Raw genomic sequence first — 23003 nt, 5'->3', positions numbered from 1 at the left:
TAGCCGGGTGTGGTGGTGGGCTCCTGTAATCCCAGCTACTCTGGAGGCTGAGGCAAGAGAATCACTGAACCTGGGAGGCGGAGGTGGCAGTGAGCCGAGGTTGTGCCACAGAACTCCAGCCTGGGCGACAAGAGCGAAACTCCGTCTCAAAAACAAAACAAAACAAAAACAAACAAACAAACAAAAACAACTGTATGGGACCCCGATCCTGGTTGTTATCCCATATATGAGGGCCCGCCTTTCTGCTTGTAGCATCATCTGTAGAGAAGTCAGCCTGTGTTCCCCTGCATATATGCAAACGGGAGAGAATGTTTTGCAATCTGCTTCAGGAAAAATTACGGACAGGCTTTGGAGGTTGGAGGGTACTTGACAGGTGTGTGGGGAGCAGGGCGGTAGGGGTGGAGCTGGAATGTGAGGAGTCTCCGAAGGGGAGGACCCAAGAGAATTTTCCCTCTGTTCTAACCTGCTTCTGGGCTACAGTGCCCTCTTCAGGTCTTACTGGGAACTGCTAGAGAATCCTTGGGCCTGTGACCTTGAACATTTCTCTCTTTTTCTTTTTCTTTCCCTCCCTCCCTCCCTCCCTCCCTTCCTTCCTTCTTTCCTTTTCTTTTCTTTCTTTCTTTTTTTTTTTTTTTGCAATGGAGTCTCACTCTGTCACCCAGGCTGGAGTGCAGTGGCGCGATCTCGGCTCACTGCAACCTCCGCCTCCTGGGTTCAGGCGATTTTCCTGCCTCAGCCTCCCGAGCAGCTGGGACTACAGGCGCCTGCCAACACACCTGGCTAATTTTTTGTATTTTTAGTAGAGATAGAATTTCACCATGTTGACCAGGTCTCAAACTCCTGAGCTCAGAGGATCCGCCCACCTAGGCCTCCCAAAGTGCTGGGTTTACAGGCGTGAGCCACTGTGCCCGGCAGTGACCTTGTACATTTCAATACACATTTGTATTGTGGTTTCCACAGATGGCATTTGATTCTTGCACCACGAATGCTGTGAGTCAGTAAAGGAGAAATCTCCCTCTTAGGCTGCTGACATTGGAACTAAGAGGCTTGTTCTTAAGCCGAAGGAATCTGGCTAATAAGAGACCGAGCTAGAACCTGAGCACAGGATTTAGGACTCCTAACCCCAAAGGCTGTCCACCTCTTAGCCTGATTTGTAGTCGAAGGCTCAGACATCTCATCAACGAGTAACCTGCTTTTTCCTCCCTCCTCCCCCTCTGCAGGATACAGGGTCACTGATCTTATTCCACAACTGTCTTCAGACTTCTTACTGCTTTCAGTTTCTAAAATACAATAATAAAAAAAATTAGTAATTTTCAACCAGATGTTGTGGCTCATGCCTGTAATCCCAGCACTTTGGGAGACCAAGGTGGGAGGATCCCTTGAGCTCAGGAGTTTGAGACCATCCTGGGCAACATAGTGAGACCCCCATCTCTAAAAAAAAATTTAAAAATTAGCGGGATGTGATGGCATGCACCTGTAGTGCCAGCTACTTGGGAGGCTCAGGGCAAAACAGCACTTTGGGAGGCCGAGGTGGGCGGATCCTCTGAGCTCAGGAGTTTGAGACCAGCCTGGTCAACATGGTGAAACTCCATCTCTACTAAAAATACAAAACATTATCCAGGTGTGTTGGCAGGCACTGTAGTCCCAGCTACTCGGGAGGCTGAGGCAGGAAAATTGCCTGAACCCGGGAGGCGGAAGTTGCAGTGAGCCAAAGAGATCGCGCCACTGCACTCCAGCCTGGGAGAATCACTCAAGCCTGGGAGGTTGAGGCTGCAGTGAGCTGTGATCACACCACTGCATTCCAGCCTGGGTGACAGAGCAAGATCCCATCCCCACCCCCACAAAAATGGTAGTTATCAAACCTGAACTGTCTGAACCCTCCTGGGATGGATGTGAGAGGCGAATACGTTAGAAACATTTAAAACATTTATTCCAAGTTTATAAAATGGCTACTGTGAAGCCAGCCTTTGCACTAAGTGCTAGGATACATGAAACAACACTCATAGCCCAGTGTCCAGTGGGCAGCCTCCTGGGGGCAAAAAGACAGACACACATTAATTCATTTTATTTTATTTATTTTTTGAGACAGGGTCTTGCTGTATCACCCAGGCTGGAGGGCAGTGGTGCAATCTCGGCTCTCTTCAACCTCCACCTCCTGGGTTCAAGCATTTCTTGTGCCTCGGCCTCCCAAGTAGCTGGGATTACAGGCACATGCCACCATACCTGGCTAATTTGTGTGTGTGTGTGTGTGTGTGTGTGTGTTTTTTTTTTTTTTTTTTTTGAGACGGAGTCTTGCGCTGTCACCCAGGCTGGAGTGCAGTGGCCAGATCTCAGCTCGCTGCAAGCTCCGCCTCCCGGGTTTGCGCCATTCTCCTGCCTCAGCCTCCCAAGTAGCTGGGACTACAGGCGCCCGCCACCTCACCCGGCTAGTTTTTTGTACTTTTTAGTAGAGACGGGGTTTCACTGTGTTAGCCAGGATGGTCTCGATCTCCTGACCTCGTGATCCGCCTGTCTCGGCCTCCCAAAGTGCTGGGATTACAGGCTTGAGCCACCGCACCCGGACTTTTTTTTTTTTTTTTTTTTTTTTTGTGGTAGAGATGGGGTTTCTCCATGCTGGCCAGGCTGGTCTCGAACTCCTGATCTCAAGTGATCCACCCACCTCAGTCTCCCAAAATGCTGGGATTACAGGCGTGAGTCACTGCACCTGGCCTTGATGCACATTAATTCAAACACAGTCATTTTGGTATGGGACTCAGTGCTAAGCTGTGCAATGCCAAGAGGCCGGGGAAGCAAAGAACCACAGGAGTTAAAAGAACTAAGTGAGGCCCAGAGTCCGTGCTGAGAGGCAGATTCCCAAGGAAAGTGTTGCCGGATTTCAGAGGTTCTTCGAGTACAGGCCAGGAAAGGAACTTTCCTCTGAACTATGATTATGGTTATAATTAACAACACATTCAATCTGTGGCATCTGCATGCTATGATTCTCACCCCAACTCCACGAAGCAGGAGTACAATGAGGATCATCTGCATTTGTCAGATGGGGAGCTAAATTCTGCTGGAAAGTGACAGAGCCAGCTCTTTTGACTTTCCAGTGGGGACAGGAGCCAACAAAGCCTAGTTCTGAGTCAAGAGGTTACATAATTGTTTAAAGATGATGCCTTCTGTTTGTAGAGAGCTTGGCTATTTACATGAAAAGCATGTGATTTCCTGGCCTGCTTTTCATTTGCTCTCCTAATGCCAAGAGGAAGGCCGGGATGTTGGAGGGTCCTCATTTTGCAGAGGAGGAAACTGAGGCCCAGAGAGATTATAGGCCTTGCCCAGGTCATAAAACACGGAGATGGGGCTGGACGAAGTGGCTCATACTGGTAATCCCAGCACTTTGGGAGACTGAGGTGGGAGGATGGCTTGAGCACAAGAGTTCCAGACTGGCCCCAGAAACATAGGGAGACCCTATCTCTAAAAAAATTTTAAAGTCATGGGGCGTGATGGTGTGCACCTGTAGGCCCAGCGGAAGCAGGAGGGATCACTTGAACCCAGGGATTTGAGACTGCATTGAACTATGACTGCAGCGCTGCACTCCAGCCTGGGTGATAGAGCAAGATCCTGTCTCAAAAGAGAGAGAGAGAAAAAAAAAAAAAGTCCGGGTGTGGTGGCTCAGGTCTGTAATTCCTGCACTTTGGAAGACCAAGGTGGGTAGATCACTTGAGGTCAGGAGTTTGAGACCTGCCTGACCAACATGGTGAAACCTCATCTCTACTAAAAATATAAACATTAGCCAGGTGTGGTGGTACACGCCTGTAATCCCAGCTACTTGGGAGGCTGAGGCATGAGGATTGCTTGAACCCCTAAGCAGAGGTTGTAGTGAGCCGAGATGGAGTTGCTGCACTCCATCCTGGGCAACAAGAGTGAGACTCCATCTCAAAAAGAAAAAAAAAAAAAAGAGAGAGAGAGAGAGTCCCTTTTCTCTCTGACCCAGGGTCACCAGGGAGAAGAAAGAGAAGAGATGGAGTGGATGAGACAGCTGTGGTCAGCAAGGCGTGTCCATCTTCCGCGACCGACTCCTTCCCATTCAATCCCCTGCTGTGGGCTCCTGCTTCTTCCCTGTGTAGGCAGAAGGTACCTATCAACTTCCCTTCTTCCCAACTCTCCGCTCTGAGTACTGCCCTAGAAGCCAACTCAGCTGCCTCCTGCTGCCCCAGCTCTCCATCTTAACTAGAGCCTCTCGCTCCTGGATACTCATTGCCTCAAATCCTGCCTCTGGGCCCAAGCAGCAGGCTGAACAAAGACCTGTCCCCGGCTGGGTGTGGTGGCTCACGCCTGTAATCCCAGCATTTTGGGAGGTCGAGGCAGCGGATCACGAGGTCAGGAGAGTGAGACCATCCTGGCTAAGATGGTGAAACTCCATCTTTATTAAAAATACAAAAAATTAGCTGGGGGTGGCGGCGTGTGCCTGTAGTCCCATCTACTCCGGAGGCTGAGACAGGAAAACGGCATGAACCCAGGAGGTGGAGGTTGCAGTGAGCCGAGACTGCGCCACTGCACTCCAGCCTGGGCGACAGAGAGAGACTGTCTCAAAAAACAGACAAACAAACGACAATAACAACAAAAAAACCTGTCCCCAGTTCACAGGGCCCCTAGGAGTTTTTTTTTTTTTTTTTTTTTTGAGATGGGTTTCGCTCTTGTTGCCCAGGCTGTGGTGCAATGGAGCAATCTCAGCTCACTGCAACCTCCACTTCCCGGGTTCAAGTGATTCTCCTGCCTCTGCCTCCTGAGTAGCTGGGATTACAGGCATACGCTACCACACCCGGCTGATTTTGTATTTTTAGTAGAGACGGGGTTTCTCCATGTTGGTCAGGCTGGTGTCAAACTCCCGACCTCAGGTGATCAGCCCACCTCAGCCTCCCAAAGTGCTGAGAATACAGGCATGAGCCACCGTGCCTGGCCAGTCACCTAGGAGTCTACTGGAATTACTGAACTAGGATTCTATTGGAATTACGTGATCTCACCACGGTAGGGCTTGTTGCTGGGGTTGCATTAGCTAAATAGGGTCTTTTAGACACTGGAATCTAAGCTGAATGCTAATTTTATTATTTCAAGCTGGTCAAAGTTAATTCTACTAAAATTCCATCATAAAACTGTGGCATCATGAAAGATTGTTGGCAACAGATAAATAGATGATAGTATAGTTTCTCAACTTATGGGAGTCATGCCCAAATGTCTCTAAACTCCCTTATTTATTTAAGAAAATTGATTACTAAAAATGGCCGGTGGCTCATGCCTGTAATCCCAACACTTTGGGAGGCCAAGGTGGGCGGATCACCTGAGGTCAGGAGTTCTAGACCAGCCTGAGCAACATGGTGAAATCCTGTCTCTACTAAAAATACAAAAATTGTCTGGGCGTGGTGGTGCACGCCTGTAATCCCAGCTACTTGGAAGTCTGAGGCAGGAGAATCACTTGAACCTGGGAGGTGGAGGTTGCAGTGAGTCGAGATCGTACCATTGCACTCCATGCTGGGCAACAAGGGCAAAACAAGAGAAAAAAAAAGTATGTGACCAGGCGCAGTGGTGTACACTTGTAATATCAGCACTGTGGGAGGCCAAGGTGGGAGGATCACTTGAGGCTGGTAGTTCGAGACCAGCCTGGTCAACATAGCAAGACCCCGTCTCTATAAAAAATGTTTTTAAAAATTAGCTGGGCTACTAAAAAGTAGGCTGTAGTGCCAACTACTTGGGAGGCTGAGGTTGTAGTGAGCTATGATTGAGCCACTGCACTCCAACCTGGGTGATAGAGTAAGACACTGGATCAAAAAAAAAAAAAAAGTGACTGCCACACATAGATTTATTTCTTTTATTATTATTATTATTTTTTTTTGAGACAGAGTCTCACTCTGTCACCCAGGCTGGAGTGCAATGGCGTGATCTTGGCTCACTGCAACCTCCACCTCCTGGGTTCAAGCGATTCTCCTGCCTCAGCCTCCTAAGTAGCTGGGATTATAGGTGCGCATCACCATGCCCAGCTAATTTTTGTATTTTTAGTACATGCTGGGTTTCACCGTGTTGGCCAGGTTGATCTCGAACTCCTGGCCTCAGGTTATCCACCCTCTTTGGCCTCCCAAAGTGTTGGGATTATAGGTGTGAGCCACTGCACCCAGCCAACATCATAGATTTCTGTCTTTAAAAAAATCTTGGCTGTACTGATTGAGCCTCCTCCACAGTCTTACAGAGGAAGGAGCTAAAACACAGAGAGGGTGAGAAAAGTCCCTAAAGACACACAGCAAATTTAGGACTGGGCTCCAGTTCTCTCCAGGGGTTTTCCACAGCCCAAGATCTCTCATACCTGTTCCTGCAGCTGCCAGTCTTGTCAAGGTTGCCAGTCTCCGGGGCCTTGCTGGTTCCTGACTCCCTAAAATACAGAGCCCAAGGGTCCTCCCCAATTTTCCTGTCCTGCCTTGAGTTCCCCACCCCCAATTCCAGATGGATTGGGAGCTGTGACCCCCAGCTCTGTGGTCCCAAAGGGAGGTCAGCTAAAGCAGCCACCAGGGGACTCATTGCCCAACAGGGAGTGGCTATGATCAATGTCTTCTGCTGCTCTTCCCTGGGTTAACCATTTCCTGACCCTTGCCCCTCTGTTGATTCCTCTGCTAACCTGGTATGGAGGAAGGGTGGACAAGGGCTTGGGATGGGCACCCTTGATATCCCCAGCTCTGACACAGACAGGGGGGCTCTCAGTCCTCAGATGTAATCCCTGCCTGGGTTCTGTTGGCATTCCGTGGCGAGGCTCTTCAGCCTCATTTGGGCAGAAGGGGTCCTGGGGACTGCAAAGGGGCTTTCTTTTTCTTTTATTTATTTCTTTTTAGAAACATGGTCTCCTTGTGTTGCCCAGGCTGAAGTGCGGTGGTGCAATCATAGCTCACTGTAGCCTTGAACTCCTGGGCTCAGGCGACCCTCCTGCCTCAGCCTCCTGAGTAGCTGGAACTACAGGTGCGCACCACCACGCTTAGATAATTTTTGTAGTTTTTGTGTAGAGGGTGGGTTCTCACTATGTTGCTCAAGCTGGTCTCGAATTTCTGGGCTCAAGCAATCCTCCTACCTTGGCCTCCCAGAGTTCTGGGATTACAGGCACAAGCCACTGCACCTGGCCATTTCTTTCTTTCTTTCGTTATTTTTTGAGACACATTTTTGCTCTTGTTGCCCAGGCTGGAGTGCAATGGCGCGATCTTGGCTCACTGCAACCTCCGCCTCCCAGGTTCAAGCAATTCTCCTGCCTCAGCCTCCTGAGTAACTGGGAGTACAGGCATGCACCCCCATGCCCAGCTAATTTTTTTGTATTTAGTCGAGACTGAGTTTCACCATGTTGGTCAGGCTGGTCTCGAACTCCTGACCTCAAGTGATCCGCCCACCTCGGCTTGCCAAAGTGCTGGGATTACAGGCATGAGCCACTGTGCCCAGCCTCCGGCCATTTCTTAATATGATCCAACCACATACCTACTGATAAATATTTATCATGATAATTTTTCCTATTGTAAACAATGTTGCAATTAACATCTTTAGGTATGGGCAAATTTGTGCAAAGTGCATGTATTTCTGCAGCAAGATTCCTAGAAAGGAAATGTTAGGTCAAAGATATGCACATTTGAAAGTTCAATAGTCATTGTCAAATGCCTTCTAAGAAGTCTTCTGGCCAGGCACAATGGCTCATGCCTGTAATCCCAACACTCTGGGAGGCCAAGGTGGATGGATCACCTGACATCAGAAGTTCGAGGCCAGCCTGACCAACATGATGAAATCCCATCTCTACTAAAAATACAAAATTAGCCGGGTGTGGTGGCACATGCCTGTAATCCCCACTACTTGGGAGGCTGAGGCAAGATAATTGCTTGAACTCAGGAGGCAGAGGTTGCAGTGAGCTGAGATTGTGCCATTGCACTCTAGCCTGGGTGATAGAGAGAGACTCCTCCCCAAAAACAAACAAGCAAAGAAACAAACAAACCAAAAAACAAATGCCTTCTAAGAAGTTTTCACCGTCTGGGCACAATGGCTCATGTTTGTAATCTCAGCACTTTGGGAGACTGAGGCAGGAAGATCACTGGAGCCCAGTAATTTGAGACCAGCCTGGGCAACATAGTGAGACCCTATCTCTATAAAAAAACAAAAACAAAAACAAACCCAAAAATTAGCTAGGCATGGTGGCTCGTGCCTGTAATCCCAACTACCCTGGGAGGCTGAGGTGGGAGGATTGCTTGAGCCTGGGAGGTTGAGGCTGCAGTAAGCTGTGATGGCACCACTGCACTCCAGCCTGGGCCACAGAGTGAGACCCTGTCTCAAAAAAAAAAAAAAAGTTTTCACCAACATTCTTTTTTTGTTTTGTTTTGAGACAGGGTCTCACTCTGTTGCTCTGGCTGGAGTGCAGTGGCTTGATCATAGCTCACTGCAGCCTCGAACACCTAAGTCCTCCCGCCTCAACCTCGCAACCAGCTGGGACCCACCGGCACATACTGCCATGCTTGGTTAATTTTTACATTTTTTGTGGAGACAGTGTCTCACTCTTTTACCCAGGCTGGTCTCTAGCCTCAAGCAGTCCTACCATCTCTGCCTCAAAAAAGCACTTGGGATTAGCAGCATGAGCCACCGCACCTGGCCACCAACCTACAGTCTTATCATCACTGAGTTCGTATCTACCTGCATCTTGTCCAACACTCCATACTACCGATCTTTCAAATTTTTGTCGGCTGGGCACACTAGCTCACGCCTGTAATTCCAGCACTTTGGAAGGCCAAGGCAGGCAGATCACTTGAGCCCAGGAGTTTAAGACCAGCCTCGGCGACATGGCAAAACCCTGTTTCTGCAAAATATACAAAAATTAGCCGGGCTTGGTGACATGTGCTGGTAGTCCCAGCTACTCCAGAGGCTAAGATGGGAGGATCACCTGAGCCCAGGGGGTTGAGGCTGCAGTAAGCCAAGTCATGCTGCTGCGCTCCAGCCTGGGTAACAGAACAAGGTCCTGTCTCAAAAAAAAAAGGTCAATATAAGAGTCATAGTTTTAATTAGCATTTCCCTTATTACTAGTGAAACAGAACAGCTTTTCAGATGTTTGCTGGTTGTTTGTATCTTTTCCTCTGTGACTTATCTTTCTCAGTGATTTGCCAATAGGCATTTGCAGTCCTTTTTTATTTTTGACATGGAGTCTCGCGATCTCGGCTCACTACAACCTCCACCTACCAAGTTCAAGCGATTCTCGTGCCTCAGCCTCCTGAGTAGCTGGGATTATGAGCATGTGCCACCACCGCTGGCTAATTTTTTGTGTTTTTAGTAGAGATGGGGTTTTGCCATGTTGGCCAGGCTGGTCTTGAACTCCTGACCTCAAGTGATCCACCCACCTTGGTGTCCCAAATGCTGGGATTACAGGTGTGAGCCACCACATCTGGCCGTTTGCAGTCCTTCCTTCACCTAACTCTCCAGTTGCCACCGTTGCCAGTTATAGAATTTTAGGTTTGAAATGGTTTTCTGTTGGAATTCTGCAGACAATGTTCCGCTGCCTCTTAGACTCTATGGTTGCTATTGAAAAGCCGGATGCCATGTTGATTTCTGATCATTGGTATATGACCTGCTATTGTCTGTCTGAAAGTGTTTCAGATCTTCTCTTCCCTGATAGTCTGAAATCCAGTGCTTCCATGGGTCTCTGTGTATTCATCACCCTGGATACCTTTTTAATCTAGAGACTTGTATATTTCAGTGCTGGATATTTTCTTGTGTGTTTTTCTTTTTAAAATAATAATTTCTTTTCCTTTGTTCTCTCTTTTTGAACTCCTTTTGTTTGAGGTTAGACTTTTGTTTGAGATTGATCCTCAAACCTGTTTCCTTTTTGTTTCTTTCTCTTTTTTTTTCCCCCTTCTCTCTAGTTTATTTCCCTCAATTTCAATCTACAACGCTTCTACTGGATGGTAAATTTCAACTCTCGTAGTTTTAATTTCCCAGAGCTTTTCTGTGTTTCTCTGTTCATTTTTCATGGCATCCTTGGAAGGATGCCAAGCTAAGGAGGCCAGGGGTGAATAAAAGGGGTCCAGGCTCCCAACTGTGCCCTTCTCCTCTCCCCTGGGAGCCACCACTGAGGTTCCTCATGGTTCCTCCAGTCTGGACTCTGCTGCTGCTGGTGGGGGCTGCCCATCTCAGGTAAGCTGGGCCCAGCGGGTAATGATAAACCAGGGTCAGTTGAGGGTGGCTGTAGGAATATGGAAGGGCAGAGCTGGAGGGGGTGAGCAGGCTAACTACAAAAGACCTGGAGAGAGGCCGGGCGCAGTGGCTCACACCTGTAATCCCAGCACTTTGGGAGGCTGAGGTGGGCGGATCACGAGGTCAGGAGATCAAGACCATCCTGGCCAACATGGTGAAATCCCATCTCTACTAAAAATACAAAAAATTAGCCAGGTGTGGTGGTGCACACCTGTAGTCCCAGCTACTTTGGAGGCTGAGGCAGGAGAATCGCTTGAACCTGGGAGGCAGAGTTTGCAGTGAGCCGAGATCATGCCATTGCACTCCAGCCTGGGTGACAGAGTGAGACTCCATCTCAAAAAAAAAAAAAAAAAAAAAAAAAACCTGGAGAGGAAGGGGGAAACCCGGTGGGATGGAATTGGGTTGACCTTGACTGCTGACCAGGAAGGGGGAGAGCTGCACAGGCCCAGAGCCTGGAATTAAGGGGCAGGTTCTGGGAGCAGGACAGGGCTACAATGTGAGAAGGAACAGAGGAGATGCAGAGCTGGAAGACACATCTAAGGCTAGGAGAGAAGGATCGAGGGGTCAGGCCCTCAGGAAATGGACAAGACCCAGGGTGGACCCAGCTGAGGGAGACTTAAGTATGAGGCAGCAAAGAAATGATGGATGACAGGCCGGGCGTGGCGGCTCACCCCTGTAATCCCAGCACTTTGGGAAGCCGAGGCAGGTGGATCACCTGAGGTCATGTGTTCGAGACCAGCCTGACCAACATGGTGAAACCCTGTCTGTACTAAAAATATAAAATTAGCCAGGCATGGTGGTGCATGCCTGTAATCCCAGCTACTGGGGAGGCTGAGGCAGGAGAGTCACTTGAACCCAGGAGGCAGAGGTTGCAGTGAGCCGAAATTGCACCATTGCACTCCAGCCTGGGCAACAAGAGTGAAACTCCGTCTCAAAAGAAAAAAAAAAAAAGAAAAGAAAAGAAATGATAGATGTCTTGGTGTCCTGCAGTGTGTTTGGGAGAATTTGAACAAGTAGAACTTCAACAACAAAAAACTGAGGTCTGAGCACAGTGGCTCCTACCTGTAATCCCAGCACTTTGGGAGGCCAAGGTGGGAGGATTGCATGAGGTCAGGAGGTCATGGCCAGCCTGTGCAACATAGAAAGACCCCATCTCTATAAAAAATAGAAATAAATTAGCTGGGTGTGGTGGCATGCTCCTGTAGTCCCAGCTACTGGGGAGGTTGAGGTGGGAGGATTGCTGGAGCCCAGAGGTTTGGGGCTGCAGTGAGTTGTGATTGCACCACTGCACTCTAGCCTGAGTGCCGGGGAAAAGAAAAGAAAAGAAAAAAAAAGGAAAAAAAGTCAAGTCACATACATTCACTGCATAAACACGGATCATCCTTACATGACCACTCAGAAAGCTCATAGTCACTGAATGACTTATAATTCTTATAATTCTTTTAATTCTTGATAATGACAAGAGTTGCATTTTTGCTTTCTCCAAACCACCCCCAAGGAGAGAGAAGCCTCCGGACAAGAAGCTGGTTGTTCGCAGCTCTAGGGACAACTGTGAGTTGGAAACCAGGAGTGCTAAGATTCCTCCTCCCTCCTCCGAACCCACATTCTGTCACCAGAACGCCAGTGCCTGAGTTCCTAGCAGAAGCAGCCACCTCCAGTCCCCTCCGGGCATCACAGGACTACAAAACGTGTCCTGCCAGACCAAGTCCAGCCCTCCAACCTCAGTTCATGTCCCCGACCTTGGCATTCTGTCCACTCTCCCAGACCCGAATTTCTCCTAAAAGATTCTCTCTTTCAAATCTCTGCTCTGGGCCGGGTGCTGTGGCTCACACCTTAATTCCAACACTTAGGGAGGCCGAGGTGGGAGGATGGCTTGAGGCCAGGAGTTTGAGAGCAGCCTGGGCAACACAGTAAGACTCTATCTCTACAAAAAACAAACAATTTCTGCTCTGGACCCCAAGTCTTTGTGACAGCTTTCTTTTTATTTTCTTTTTTTGAGACGGAGTCTCCCTCTGTTGCTCAGGCGGGAGTGCAGTGGCGTGATCTTGGCCTCACTGCAAAGGTCACCTCCTGGGTTCAAGCGATTCTCTTGCCTCAGCCTCCCCAGTAGCTGGGACTACAGGTGTGTGCCACCACACCCGGCTGATTTCATGGCAGCTTTCTCTAAGCATAGCAATCTTGCTACTTCCATCTCCCAGTGTGGTTCTAGGCCCTGCCCCTGTCCTCTCTGAAACCTCACAGTGACCTGTTCTTCCTAGACGTCCTCACCCAGTGTGATTTTGAGGATGACGACAAACCCCTCTGTGACTGGTCCCAAGTGTCCGCAGATGATGGAGACTGGGTTCGAGCCAGTGGGCCCTCTCCCACCGGCACCACCGGGCCTCCCGGGGGGTACCCCAATGGAGGTAAGTGGCTACGGTTTCCGGGGGACCATGAGCCGGGAGGTGTCTGGGAGGCGGGGACGGCTAGATGGAGGGAGAAGGGAGGCAACCAGAACGGAGTGCCTGGGCTCTGAGAAGGGGATGGGTGGGGGCAGCCCTCGGAGGTGACTGAGCCTCAGGGTCCTGGGCTCTGCCTCCCCCAGAGGGCAGCTATCTGCATATGGAATCCAACAACTTCCATCGTGGGGGTGTGGCCCGCCTGCGCAGCCCCAACCTATGGGAGCAAGGCCCGCTCTGCGTGAACTTCGCCTACCACATGTTTGGGCTGTCTTGGGGCGCCCAGCTCAGGCTGCTGCTGCTCTCGGGTGAAGAGGGCCGCCGCCCCCATGTGCTCTGGAAACACCGGAACACCCAGAGACCCTCCTGGATGCCCACCACCGTCACCGTGCCCGCAGGGTTCACCCTGCCCACCCGGGTAAGGCCAGGGGCAAATTGTGGGACCTCAGGGGAAATCTAGGTGTTGGGGAGCCTGGGGATGGGGGTGTGGCAAAAAGGGATTGTGGGGGCCAAGCCATCTGAAATCAGGAAGGAAACTAGGAGTCAGGAGGCCTGGCTGAGGGACTCATGGGGTTGGGTCCATTTATCCTCTTGCAGCTGATGTTTGAGGGAACACGGGGTAGCACTGCCTACCTGGACATTGCCCTGGATGCCCTCTCTATTCGCCGGGGCTCCTGCAATCGCGGTGAGTCCCTGTCCCTCCTCCTCCCACCGCCTGCCCTCGGACCCTTTTCTCTCTGCCCTTGCACAACGACCCAGGGTGGCAGGAGCAGTTCATGGACCAGGAGTCTAGTTGCTTCCTCTGCCTCTGCCCTCCACGCCAGAGGCAGAGATCACGCCACCGCACTCCAGACTGGGTGACAGAACAAGACTCTGCCTCAAAAAAAAAAAAAAAAAAAAGATGAAGAATGAAAGGTGCCAGAGAAAGGACATGAGGAGCTGGCTGTACTGGGTCTGCCAGGTGGAGCTTGTAGGGCTTTGACTCTGGTAGCAGCCACGCCTAAAGAGAGGTCTCCTCCGCCCAGCACTGTGGCTCAGGCCTGTAATCCAAGCACCTTGGGAGGCCAAGGTGGGAGGATGGTGTGGGGCCAGGAGTTTGAGATCAGCCTGGGCAACACAGGGAGACCCCCATGTCTACAAAAGAATTTATTTATTTATCTATTTGAGACAGAATTTCACTCTTGTCACCCAGGCTGGATGCAGTGGCGTGATCTCGGCTCACTGCAACTTCCGCCTCTTGGGTTCAAATGATTCTCCTGCCTCAGTCTCCCAAGTAGCTGGGATTACAGGTGCCCACCACCATGCCTGGCTAATTTTTGTATGTTTAGTAGAGCTGGGGTTTCATTGTGTTGGCAAGGCTGTTCTAGAACTCTTGACGTCAGGTGATCTGCCCACCTCAGCCTCCCAAAATGCTGAGATTACGGGCTTAAGCCACCGCGCCTGGCCAAAAACTTTTTAAAAATTAGCCGCGTTGGCCGGGCACGGTGGCTCAAGCCTGTAATCTCAGCACTTTGGGAGGCCGAGATGGGCGGATCATGAGGTCAGGAGATTGAGACCATCCTGGCTAACATGGTGAAACCCCGTCTCTACTAAAAAATAGAAAAAACTAGCCGGGTGAAGTGGCGGGTGCCTGTAGTCCCAGCTACTCGGGAGGCTGAGGCAGGAGAATGGCGTGAACCCGGGAGGCAGAGCTTGCAGCGAGCTGAGATCCGGCCACTGCACTCCAGCCTGGGCGACAGAGCGAGACTCCGTCTCAAAAAAAAAAAAAAAAAAATTAGCTGGGCGTGGTGGTGCCACCTGTAGTCTTAGCTACTCAAGAGGCTGAGGTGGGAGGACTGCTTGAGTTCAGGAGTTCGAGGCTGCAGTGAGCTATGATTACACCACTGTACTCTTAGCCTGGGTGACAGAGACCCTGTCTCTAAAAAAGAAGAAAATATTATATCTTCCCTTCTTTCTTTCCTCTCAGTCTGTATGATGCAAACATGCAGCTTTGACATTCCAAATGACCTCTGTGACTGGACCTGGATCCCAACTGCCTCCGGGGCCAAGTGGACTCAGAAGAAAGGGTCGTCGGGAAAGCCAGGCGTGGGGCCTGATGGCGACTTCTCTAGCCCTGGCAGTGAGTAGTGGCCATGCTTCTGTCCGTTGACTTTCTGGGCACCACGCACCCTACTGTAATTGCCCTGGGACGGTCTGGCATGAACACCTACAGCTTCAAGCCTCTTATCAGCTCAAGTTTCACGCAGGAAGCTGATTTCAAGAACCCAGCCAGCCTCCCCCACCATCGCCCTACAAGCTCTACCTGGCACACCCAATACAGCCAGCTCCTCATCTCCTTTCTCTGGCACCTTTCATTCTTTTTTTTTTTTTTTTTTTTTTTTGAGGCAGAGTCTCATTCTATCACCCAGTCTGGAGTGCAGTGGCGTGATCTCTGCTCACTGCAACCTCTGCCTCCTAGGTTTAAGCAATTCTCCTGCCTCAACCTCCCGAGTAGCTGGGACTACAGGCATGCACCACCACACCCGGATAATTTTTGTAGTTTTGGTAGAGACAGAGTTTCACCATGCTGGCCAGGCTGGTCTCGAACTCCTGACCTCAAGTGATCCACCTGCCTCAGCCTCCCAAATGCTGGGATTACAGGCATGAGTCATTGCTTCTGGCCCCTTTCATTCTTCATTCATTCAAGAAATGCTGAGCACCTACAATATGCCAGCTGCTGTCCTAGGCACTTGAGATACCCCAGTGTACAAAACAGACAAGGAAGAGTAGGGTGGGGTAGTGGGGGACAGTTACCTAAACAAAGTAAATATAGTTATAAAGTGAGCAGTGCCACTGGGAAAATAAAAAGTTGAACAAGTTTGGAGCCAAGTGCACTGGCTCACGCCTGTAATCCCAGCACTTTGGGAAGGTGAGACGGGAGGATCACCTCAAGTGATACGTCCACTTCGGCCTCCCAAAGCGCTGGGATTACAGGCATGAGACACTGAACCCAGCCGTGAGTTATCAATTATTTATTTATTTATTTCTGAGACAGAGTCTCGCTCTGTCTCCCAGGCTGGAGTGCAGTGACTTGATCTCAGCTCACTGCAACCTCTGCCGCCCAGGTTCAGTTGATTCTCCTACTTCAGCCTCCTGAGTAACTGGGACTACAGGTGTGCACCACCATGCCCAACTAATTTTTGTATTTTTAGTAGAGATGGGGTTTCCCTATGTTGGCCAGGCTGGTCTCGAACTCCTGACCTCAGGTGATCCATCCACCTCGGCCTCCCAAAGTGCTGGGATTATAGGCGTTGAGCCACTGTGCCCGTGCGAGTTATCAATTTTAAATGGGCTGGTCAGAGTAGGTCACATTTAGGACACATTTGAGCACGAACTTGAAAAAGGTGAGGGAGTAAGGCCTGAAAATTATCAGGGGTAGAGAAGGACATTCCAGGCTGAGGGGCCAGCTGTGCGAAGGTCCTGAGGTAGCAGTGGGGCTGTCAGGGAAGGAGGGGATCAAGGTACAGCAAACAGCCATGTGGCCGGGATGAAGAGGGTGACCTGAGATCCACAGGAGAGGCAGATCACATAGAGCCTTAAAGGCCATTGTCAGGACTGTGGCTTTTCTGTTCTATGTCAATGGGGAGCTTTTGCAGGATTTTGAGCAATTATTTGATCTGACTTATTTTTAAAGGATTTTTTTGTGTTGCGAATCCACTGAGAACAGGCAAGGTGGATGCAGAGAGGCTGTTTAGGAGTCTTTTGCAAAAATCCAGGCCATATTCTTTCTTTCTTTCTTTTTTTTTTTTTGAGACGGAATCTTGCTCTGTCGCCAGGCTGGAGTGCAGTGGTACGATCTCGACTCACTGCAACCTCTGCCTTCTGGGTTTAAGCGATTCTCCTGCCACAGCCTCCCGAGTAGCTGGGATTACAGGCATGTGTCACCATGCCTGGCTAATTTTTGTATTTTTAGTAAAGATGGGGTTTCATCATGTTGGTCAGGGCGGTCTCAATCTTCTGACCTCGTGATCCACCCACCTTGGCCTCTCAAAATGCTGGGATTACAGGCATGGGTCACTGTGCCTGGCTGATATTCTTTCTTTCTGTACACCCTAGTCTATCCCTAGCTTCTTTCCAATACCTCCCTGTGCTCGCAGCTGAGCTTCTTTCTCTTTCTACTGTTGACTTCTTCCTTTTCTCGCTCACACAACATTCACTTTCTCTCTCAATCTTGTCCACACAGCCCACATTTCAACCCCTCACTCAAGAGGTCAAGCACAGAGGGTTCTGCTCCCTAATTTCCTTTCTGAGTTTACACTTCTTAATTTTGAATTTAAAAAAATGTTTTTAAAAACTAAGCCAGGTGCAGTAGCTCATGGCCTGTAATCCCAGAACTTTGGGAGGCCGAGGTGGGCAGATCACTTGAGGCCAGGAGTTCAAGACCAGCCTGGGACAAATAGTGAGATCTTGTCTCTACAAAAAATACAAAAATTAGCCCAGCGTGGTGGCACACACCTGTAGTCCCAGATACTCGGGAGGCTGACGTGGGAGGATCGCCTGAGCCTGGGAAGTGGAGGTTGCAGTGAGCTGTGATTGCACCACTGTACTCCAGCCTGGGCAACAGAGTGAGATTGTGTCTCAAAATAAATAAATAAATAAATAAAAATAGGATGGGGTCTTGCTACATTGCCCAGGCTGGTCTCAAACTCTGGGCCTCAAGCCATCCTCCTGCCTCGGTCTCTGAAAGTGCTTGAAGTACAGGTGTGAGCTGTCATGCCCGGCCTATATCTCTTTGTTCTTCTTTTTCCCTTAATATTTCTTCTTCCTCAATCTGTTTCCTCCCTTCCACCTTACCATTTTCACATTTTCTTTTATTTTCTTTATTTGTAAAGATGGGGTCTTGCTATGTTGCCCAGGCTGGTCTTGGACTCCTGGCCTCAAGTGATCCTCTTGCCTCTGCCATATTTTCTTTTCTGTTCTTCCCCATATTTTCCTCTCTCCACTCCATTAGTGTCCACTCCGACTCCTGCCCTCCTGTCTCTGATGTTTCCTGCTGCCTAAACTTTGTCTTCTAGAAGGGCTCTGGCCAGGTGTGGTAGCTTATGCCTGTAATCCCAGCACTTTGGGAGGTGGAGGCAGGCAGATCACCTGAGGTCAGGAGTTTGAGACCAGCCTGGCCAACATAGCAAAACCCTGTCTCTACTACAAATACAAAAAATTAGCTGGACGTGGTGGTGTGCGCCTGTAATCCTGTAATCCCAGCTACTCAGGAGGCTGAAGCAGAAGAATTGCTTGAACTTGGGAGGCGGAGATAGTGCCACTGCACTCCAGCCTGGACAACAGAGTGAGACTCCGTCTCAATAAAAATAAATAAGTAAATAAATAAATAAATAAGGTCTTAAGAAGCCCTGGTCCCACCTTCGCTAAGCCGGCCAGCCCTCTCTGCCACCCCTCAGCATTTTAAAATTATGTACTGTGGACTGTGCCCAGGAGCTTCAGTAAATGCTGGCTGGCCTTTTGGCTTTTTATTTTTCCTTTTTCTCCCTTTCCATTTCCATCTTGCTCGCTTCCTTATATTTTCTTCGCCTTTCACTTTTTTTTTCTCCCATTTCTCCTCTTCCGTTTCTCATATCTCCTCGATTTTATTTTCTTTCTTTCTTTCTTTTTTTTTGGATACAGAGTCTCGTTCTGTTGCCCAGGCTGGAGTGCGGTGGCGCGATCTCAGCTCACTGCAACCTCTGTCTCCCGAGTTCAAGCGATTCTCCTGCCTCAGCCTCCCGAGTAGCTGGGATTACAGGTGCCTGCCACCACACTCGGCTAATTTTTGTATTTTTAGTAGAGACGGGGTTTCGCATGTTGGCCAGGCTGGTCTTGAACGCCGGACCTCAGGTGATCCACCTGCCTCGGCCTCCCAAAGTGCCGGGATTACAGGCGTGAGCCACTGCACTCAGCCGTGAGTTACCAATTATTTATTTATTTATTTCTGAGACAGAGTCTCGCTCTGTCTCCCAGGCTGGAGTGCAGTGACTTGATCTCAGCTCACAGCAACCTCTACCGCCCAGGTTCAATTGATTCTCCTACTTCAGCCTCCGGAGTAACTGGGACTACAGGTGTGCACCACCATGCCCAATTAATTTTTGTATTTTTAGTAGAGATGGGGTTTCCCTATGTTGGCCAGGCTGGTCTCGAACTCCTGACCTCAGGTGATCTGCCCGCCTCGGTCTCCCAAAGTGCTGGGATTACAGGCGTGAGCCACTGCGCCAGCCCGTCTCCTTGATTTCTCTTTCACCATTTCCCCACTTCCTTTCCTTTCCCTTCCCTCTTCCTTCCCGGTTGTTTCCTTTCTCTCCTTCCTCCTGCCCATTCCCGCCATTCCAGCCTCTTCGTCGCCGCTCAGGATCACACCTTCCGCAGGAGTGAGCGCGCACCAGGCAGGACCGAGCGCGCGCCAGGCGTGACTCCCTGGGACTCGGGCGCGAGCACGCACGCGAGCGCGCTCCCCACGAGTTGGCAGCCGCTTACATTTTCCTCTTCGCTACCAGTTGCGTCACCTAGCGAGGTCCACGCTGATTGGCTGTCTGAGCTGGGGGCCGAGGTGGTGTTGGGTGAGAGGGGGTTTGCCGCTTGGGGGTCTGTGTCAGAGCCGCTGTGACTCTCACCAGTTTGTATGAATAGGTTATGTCCAGCGGGTAAAGAAAAGGAAGAGGCAACCAGGTGTAGTGGCTCAAGCCTGTACTTGAGCACTTTGGGAGGCCAAGGCGAGAGGATTGCTTGAGGCCAGGAGACCAAGACTCGCCTGGGCAACATAGTGAGACCCCATCTCTTAAAAAAAAAAATTAGCTGGGCATAGTGGTGTGCACCTGGAGTCCCAGCTACTCGGGAGGCTGTGGCAAGATGATTGCTTGAGCCCAGGAGTTTGAGACCTATGCCACTACACTTTAGCCTGGACAACAGAGCCATACCCTGTCTCAGAAAAGAAAAAAGAAAAAAAGGAACAGGCTATGACTCTAGTGGACCTTAAGAGTTAGCACCCAGGCCAGACGTGATGGCTCATGACTGTAATCCCTTGGGAAGCCAAGGTGGGTGGATCATTTGAGCCTAGGAGTTCAAGACCAGCCTGGGCAATGTGGGGAAACCCCATCTTTAAAAAAAAAAAAAGAAAAATTAGCAGGGCTTGGTGGCGCACACCTGTAGTCCCAGCTACTTAAGGAGGCTGAGGCGGGAGGACCACCTGAGCCCGGGGAGGTTGAGTCTGCAGTGAACCATGAGAGCCATGATTGTGCCACTGCACTCCAGCCTGGGCAACAGAGTGAGACTGTCTCAAAAACAAAAACAAAACAACAACAACAAAAAAAAAGAGTTAACACCCAAAGGACAAAGTTCTAGTTGCTGCTTTGGAGAAGGTGTCTGGCGTTTCCCATGGCAGCGCCGGGTCCTTACCCAGCCCAAGTATTTCTGGGAAAGTCAAAGACCTCAGTCAGTTGGCATAGGACTACATTGGCACTGCCTGATTCCAGGCTGCTGTTGGGGCTCCCCAGGGACAAGTCCCCAGCCTCCTCAGGGCCCTATCTCTGCTGCCATCTTCCCTCAGTTCCATCCACCTCAATTCCCTGGCCTTTTGCTTCACAGGTGGCCACTACATGCTCCTGGACCCCAAGAATGCCAGACCCGGGCAGAAAGCTGTCCTTCTGAGTCCCGTGAGCCCGTCCTCCGGCTGTCTGAGCTTTTCCTTCCACTACGTCCTCCGGGGCCAGTCTCCTGGTGCAGCCCTCCACATTTATGCTTCCGTCTTGGGTTAGAGCGGAGAATTCACGGGATTTACACTGACTGGGCGCATCTCCCAGGGTTGGCTTGATGGGGAAACATGGGGCATCCCTCAGGGTCTAGGGAGGTCTGGAATATGTGTGAGATTATTCCATGAAGTGGAAATCATGGCTGGGAGGGCTCTTTGGGAGGCCGAGGCGGGCAGATCACGAGGTCAGGAGATGGAGACCATCCTGGCCAACATGGTGAAACCCTGTCTCTACTAAAAATACAAAAATTAGCTGCCTGTAGTCCCAGCTACACAGGAGGCTGAGGCAGGAGAATCGCTTGAACCGGGGGGGGCGGAGGTTGCAGTGAGCTGAGATCGTGCCACTGCACTCCAGCCTGGCGACAGAGTGAGACTCCGTCTCAAATAAAAAAGAAGGTTGTGCTGGCCTGGCACAGTGACTTACGCCTGTAATCCTGCACTTTGGGAGGCTGAGGCTGGTGGATCACTTGAGGTCAGGAGTTTGAGACCAGCCTGGCCAACATAGAGAAACCTTGTCTCTACTAAAAATACAAAAATTAACCAGGTGTTGTGGCACACGCCTGTAATCTCAGCTACTCAAGAGGCTGAGGTAAGAGAATCGCTTGAACCTAGGAGACAGAAGTTGCAGTGAGCCAGGATAGTGCCACTGCACTCCGGCCTGGGCAACAGAGCAAGACTCCATCTCAAAAAATAATAATGATAAATAAATAAAATAAAAAAGAAGATTGTGCTTTCATTTGGCGGTAATGGTCCCCAACTATACCCTCTGCTCCTCATCCTCCTGGGTATAGTTCAAAGTCATTTCCCAGTCCCCTTAAGCTCACTTCTCCCTCCGATTCCTTTCACTACAGGGAGCATCCGGAAACACACTCTCTTCTCAGGACAACCTGGGCCCAACTGGCAGGCTGTTTCTGTCAATTATACAGCCGTGGGACGGATACAGGTACAGAGAAGCAAGGGGTCAGGTCCTTGCACATGGTAGGCACACCCAATGTTGAAATAAATTGAGGGGCGTGGTGCTGTGGCTCATGCCTGTATTCCCAATACTTTGGGAGGCTGAGGAGGGAGGATTGCTTCAGGACAGGAGTTCAAGACCAGCCTGGGCAACATAGCAAGACCCCATCTCTACAAAAAAATACAAAAATTAGGTGGGCATACTTGGGAAGCTGAGGTGGGAGGATCATTTGAGCCCTGGAGATCAAGGTTGCAGTGAGCTATGATCGCACCACTGTGCTCCAGCGTGGAAAAGAGAGCAAGACCCTGTCTGGGAAAAAAAAAAAATGAGGCTGGGTGCGGTGGCTCAAGCCTGTAATCCCAGCACTTTGGGAGGCCGAGAATGGTGGATCACGAGGTCAGGAGATCGAGGCCATCCTGGCTAACACGGTGAAACCCCGTCTCTACTAAAAAATACAAAAAACTAGCCGGGCGAGGTGGTGGGCGCCTGTAGTCCCAGCTACTCGGGTGGCTGAGGCAGGAGAATGGCTTAAACCTGGAAGGTGGAGCTTGCAGTGAGCTGAGATCCGGCCACTGCACTCCAGCCTGGGTGACAGAGCGAGACTCCGTCTCAAAAAAAAAATAAAAAAGAAATGAATTGAGGGTCTGGGACAGGGAGTAGGGATTCTGGGTCGTGGAATGGAGCCGAGTCAGATCAGGGGCTTAGGGGTATGGGCTGTGTGCTGACTCCCAGCCCATCTCCCTTTTTCTCCAGTTCACCGTGGTGGGCGTTTTTGGAAAGACCCCAGAGCCAGCTGTGGCAGTCGATGCAACCAGCATTGCTCCTTGTGGGGGTGAGAACAGGCCCTGGGAGGCCCGGATCTCTCAGAATCCGGGGTGGGCTGGGAGAGGGCTGGAGAGCATCACTCAACTTGCTTAAATATCCTATTTTGATCCCCCAGAGGGCTTTCCTCAGTGTGACTTTGAAGACAACGCCCATCCCTTCTGTGACTGGGTCCAGACTTCCGGGGATGGTGGACACTGGGCCGTCGGACATAAAAATGGACCCGTCCACAGCATGGGCCCCGTGGGAGGTTTCCCTAATGCAGGTGAGGAGATTGAAGAGCGCTTGCGCCAAGGAATCACTCAGTCTGCTCCCAGGTAGTGGGCTGGCTGCTGTGACTGGTGGGAGAAGCTGTTTCGGGCGGGGGAAGATCAGTCCACAGGTGTTTATTCGGAAGTTGCCATGGTACCAGAACTGTGGAGATAGCAGAGTAACTTAAAGATTCTCAGGGCGGGGGGATCACTGAAATCCTAAGAAAACCCGGGCAATCTCACTTCATGGAGCCCAAGGCTTCAAAACCCACCACCTCATTTTCAGTCTAGACATTTATGAGTGGCTCATGCCTGCAATTCCAGCACTTTGGGAGGCTGAGGTGGGAGGATTGCTTGGGCCCAGGAGTTTGAGCTCAGCCTGGGCAACATAGTGAGAACCCCATCTTTAGAAAAAAAAAAATATATATATATATATACACACACACACACATATATATATATATTTTAAATTAGCCAGATGTGGTGGCGTGTGCTTGTAGTCCCACTTACTTGCGAGGGTGACGTGGGAGGATCGCTTG

At 50.3% G+C, this 23003-nt stretch overlaps 1 protein-coding gene across 1 annotated transcript in view; it reads left to right on the top strand.

Moving 5' to 3' along the window:
* Positions 1-10114: 10114 nt before the first annotated feature.
* ZAN (zonadhesin) overlaps positions 10115-23003 on the top strand; it is a 62364-nt gene continuing 49475 nt past the window's right edge. The window contains 10 exon segments of the mRNA XM_025379755.1: positions 10115-10167; positions 11726-11778; positions 12486-12632; positions 12812-13083; positions 13263-13350; positions 14632-14784; positions 20274-20438; positions 21288-21379; positions 22145-22223; positions 22332-22478. Coding sequence (XP_025235540.1) covers positions 10115-10167; positions 11726-11778; positions 12486-12632; positions 12812-13083; positions 13263-13350; positions 14632-14784; positions 20274-20438; positions 21288-21379; positions 22145-22223; positions 22332-22478 — 1249 coding nt within the window.

Source organism: Theropithecus gelada, chromosome 3, assembly GCF_003255815.1.
Source record: "Theropithecus gelada isolate Dixy chromosome 3, Tgel_1.0, whole genome shotgun sequence".
In the NCBI taxonomy this organism is placed as follows: Eukaryota; Metazoa; Chordata; class Mammalia; order Primates; family Cercopithecidae; genus Theropithecus; species Theropithecus gelada.
Note: the sequence above shows the minus strand (reverse complement) of the source record. Positions and strands in the feature narration are given on the sequence as shown.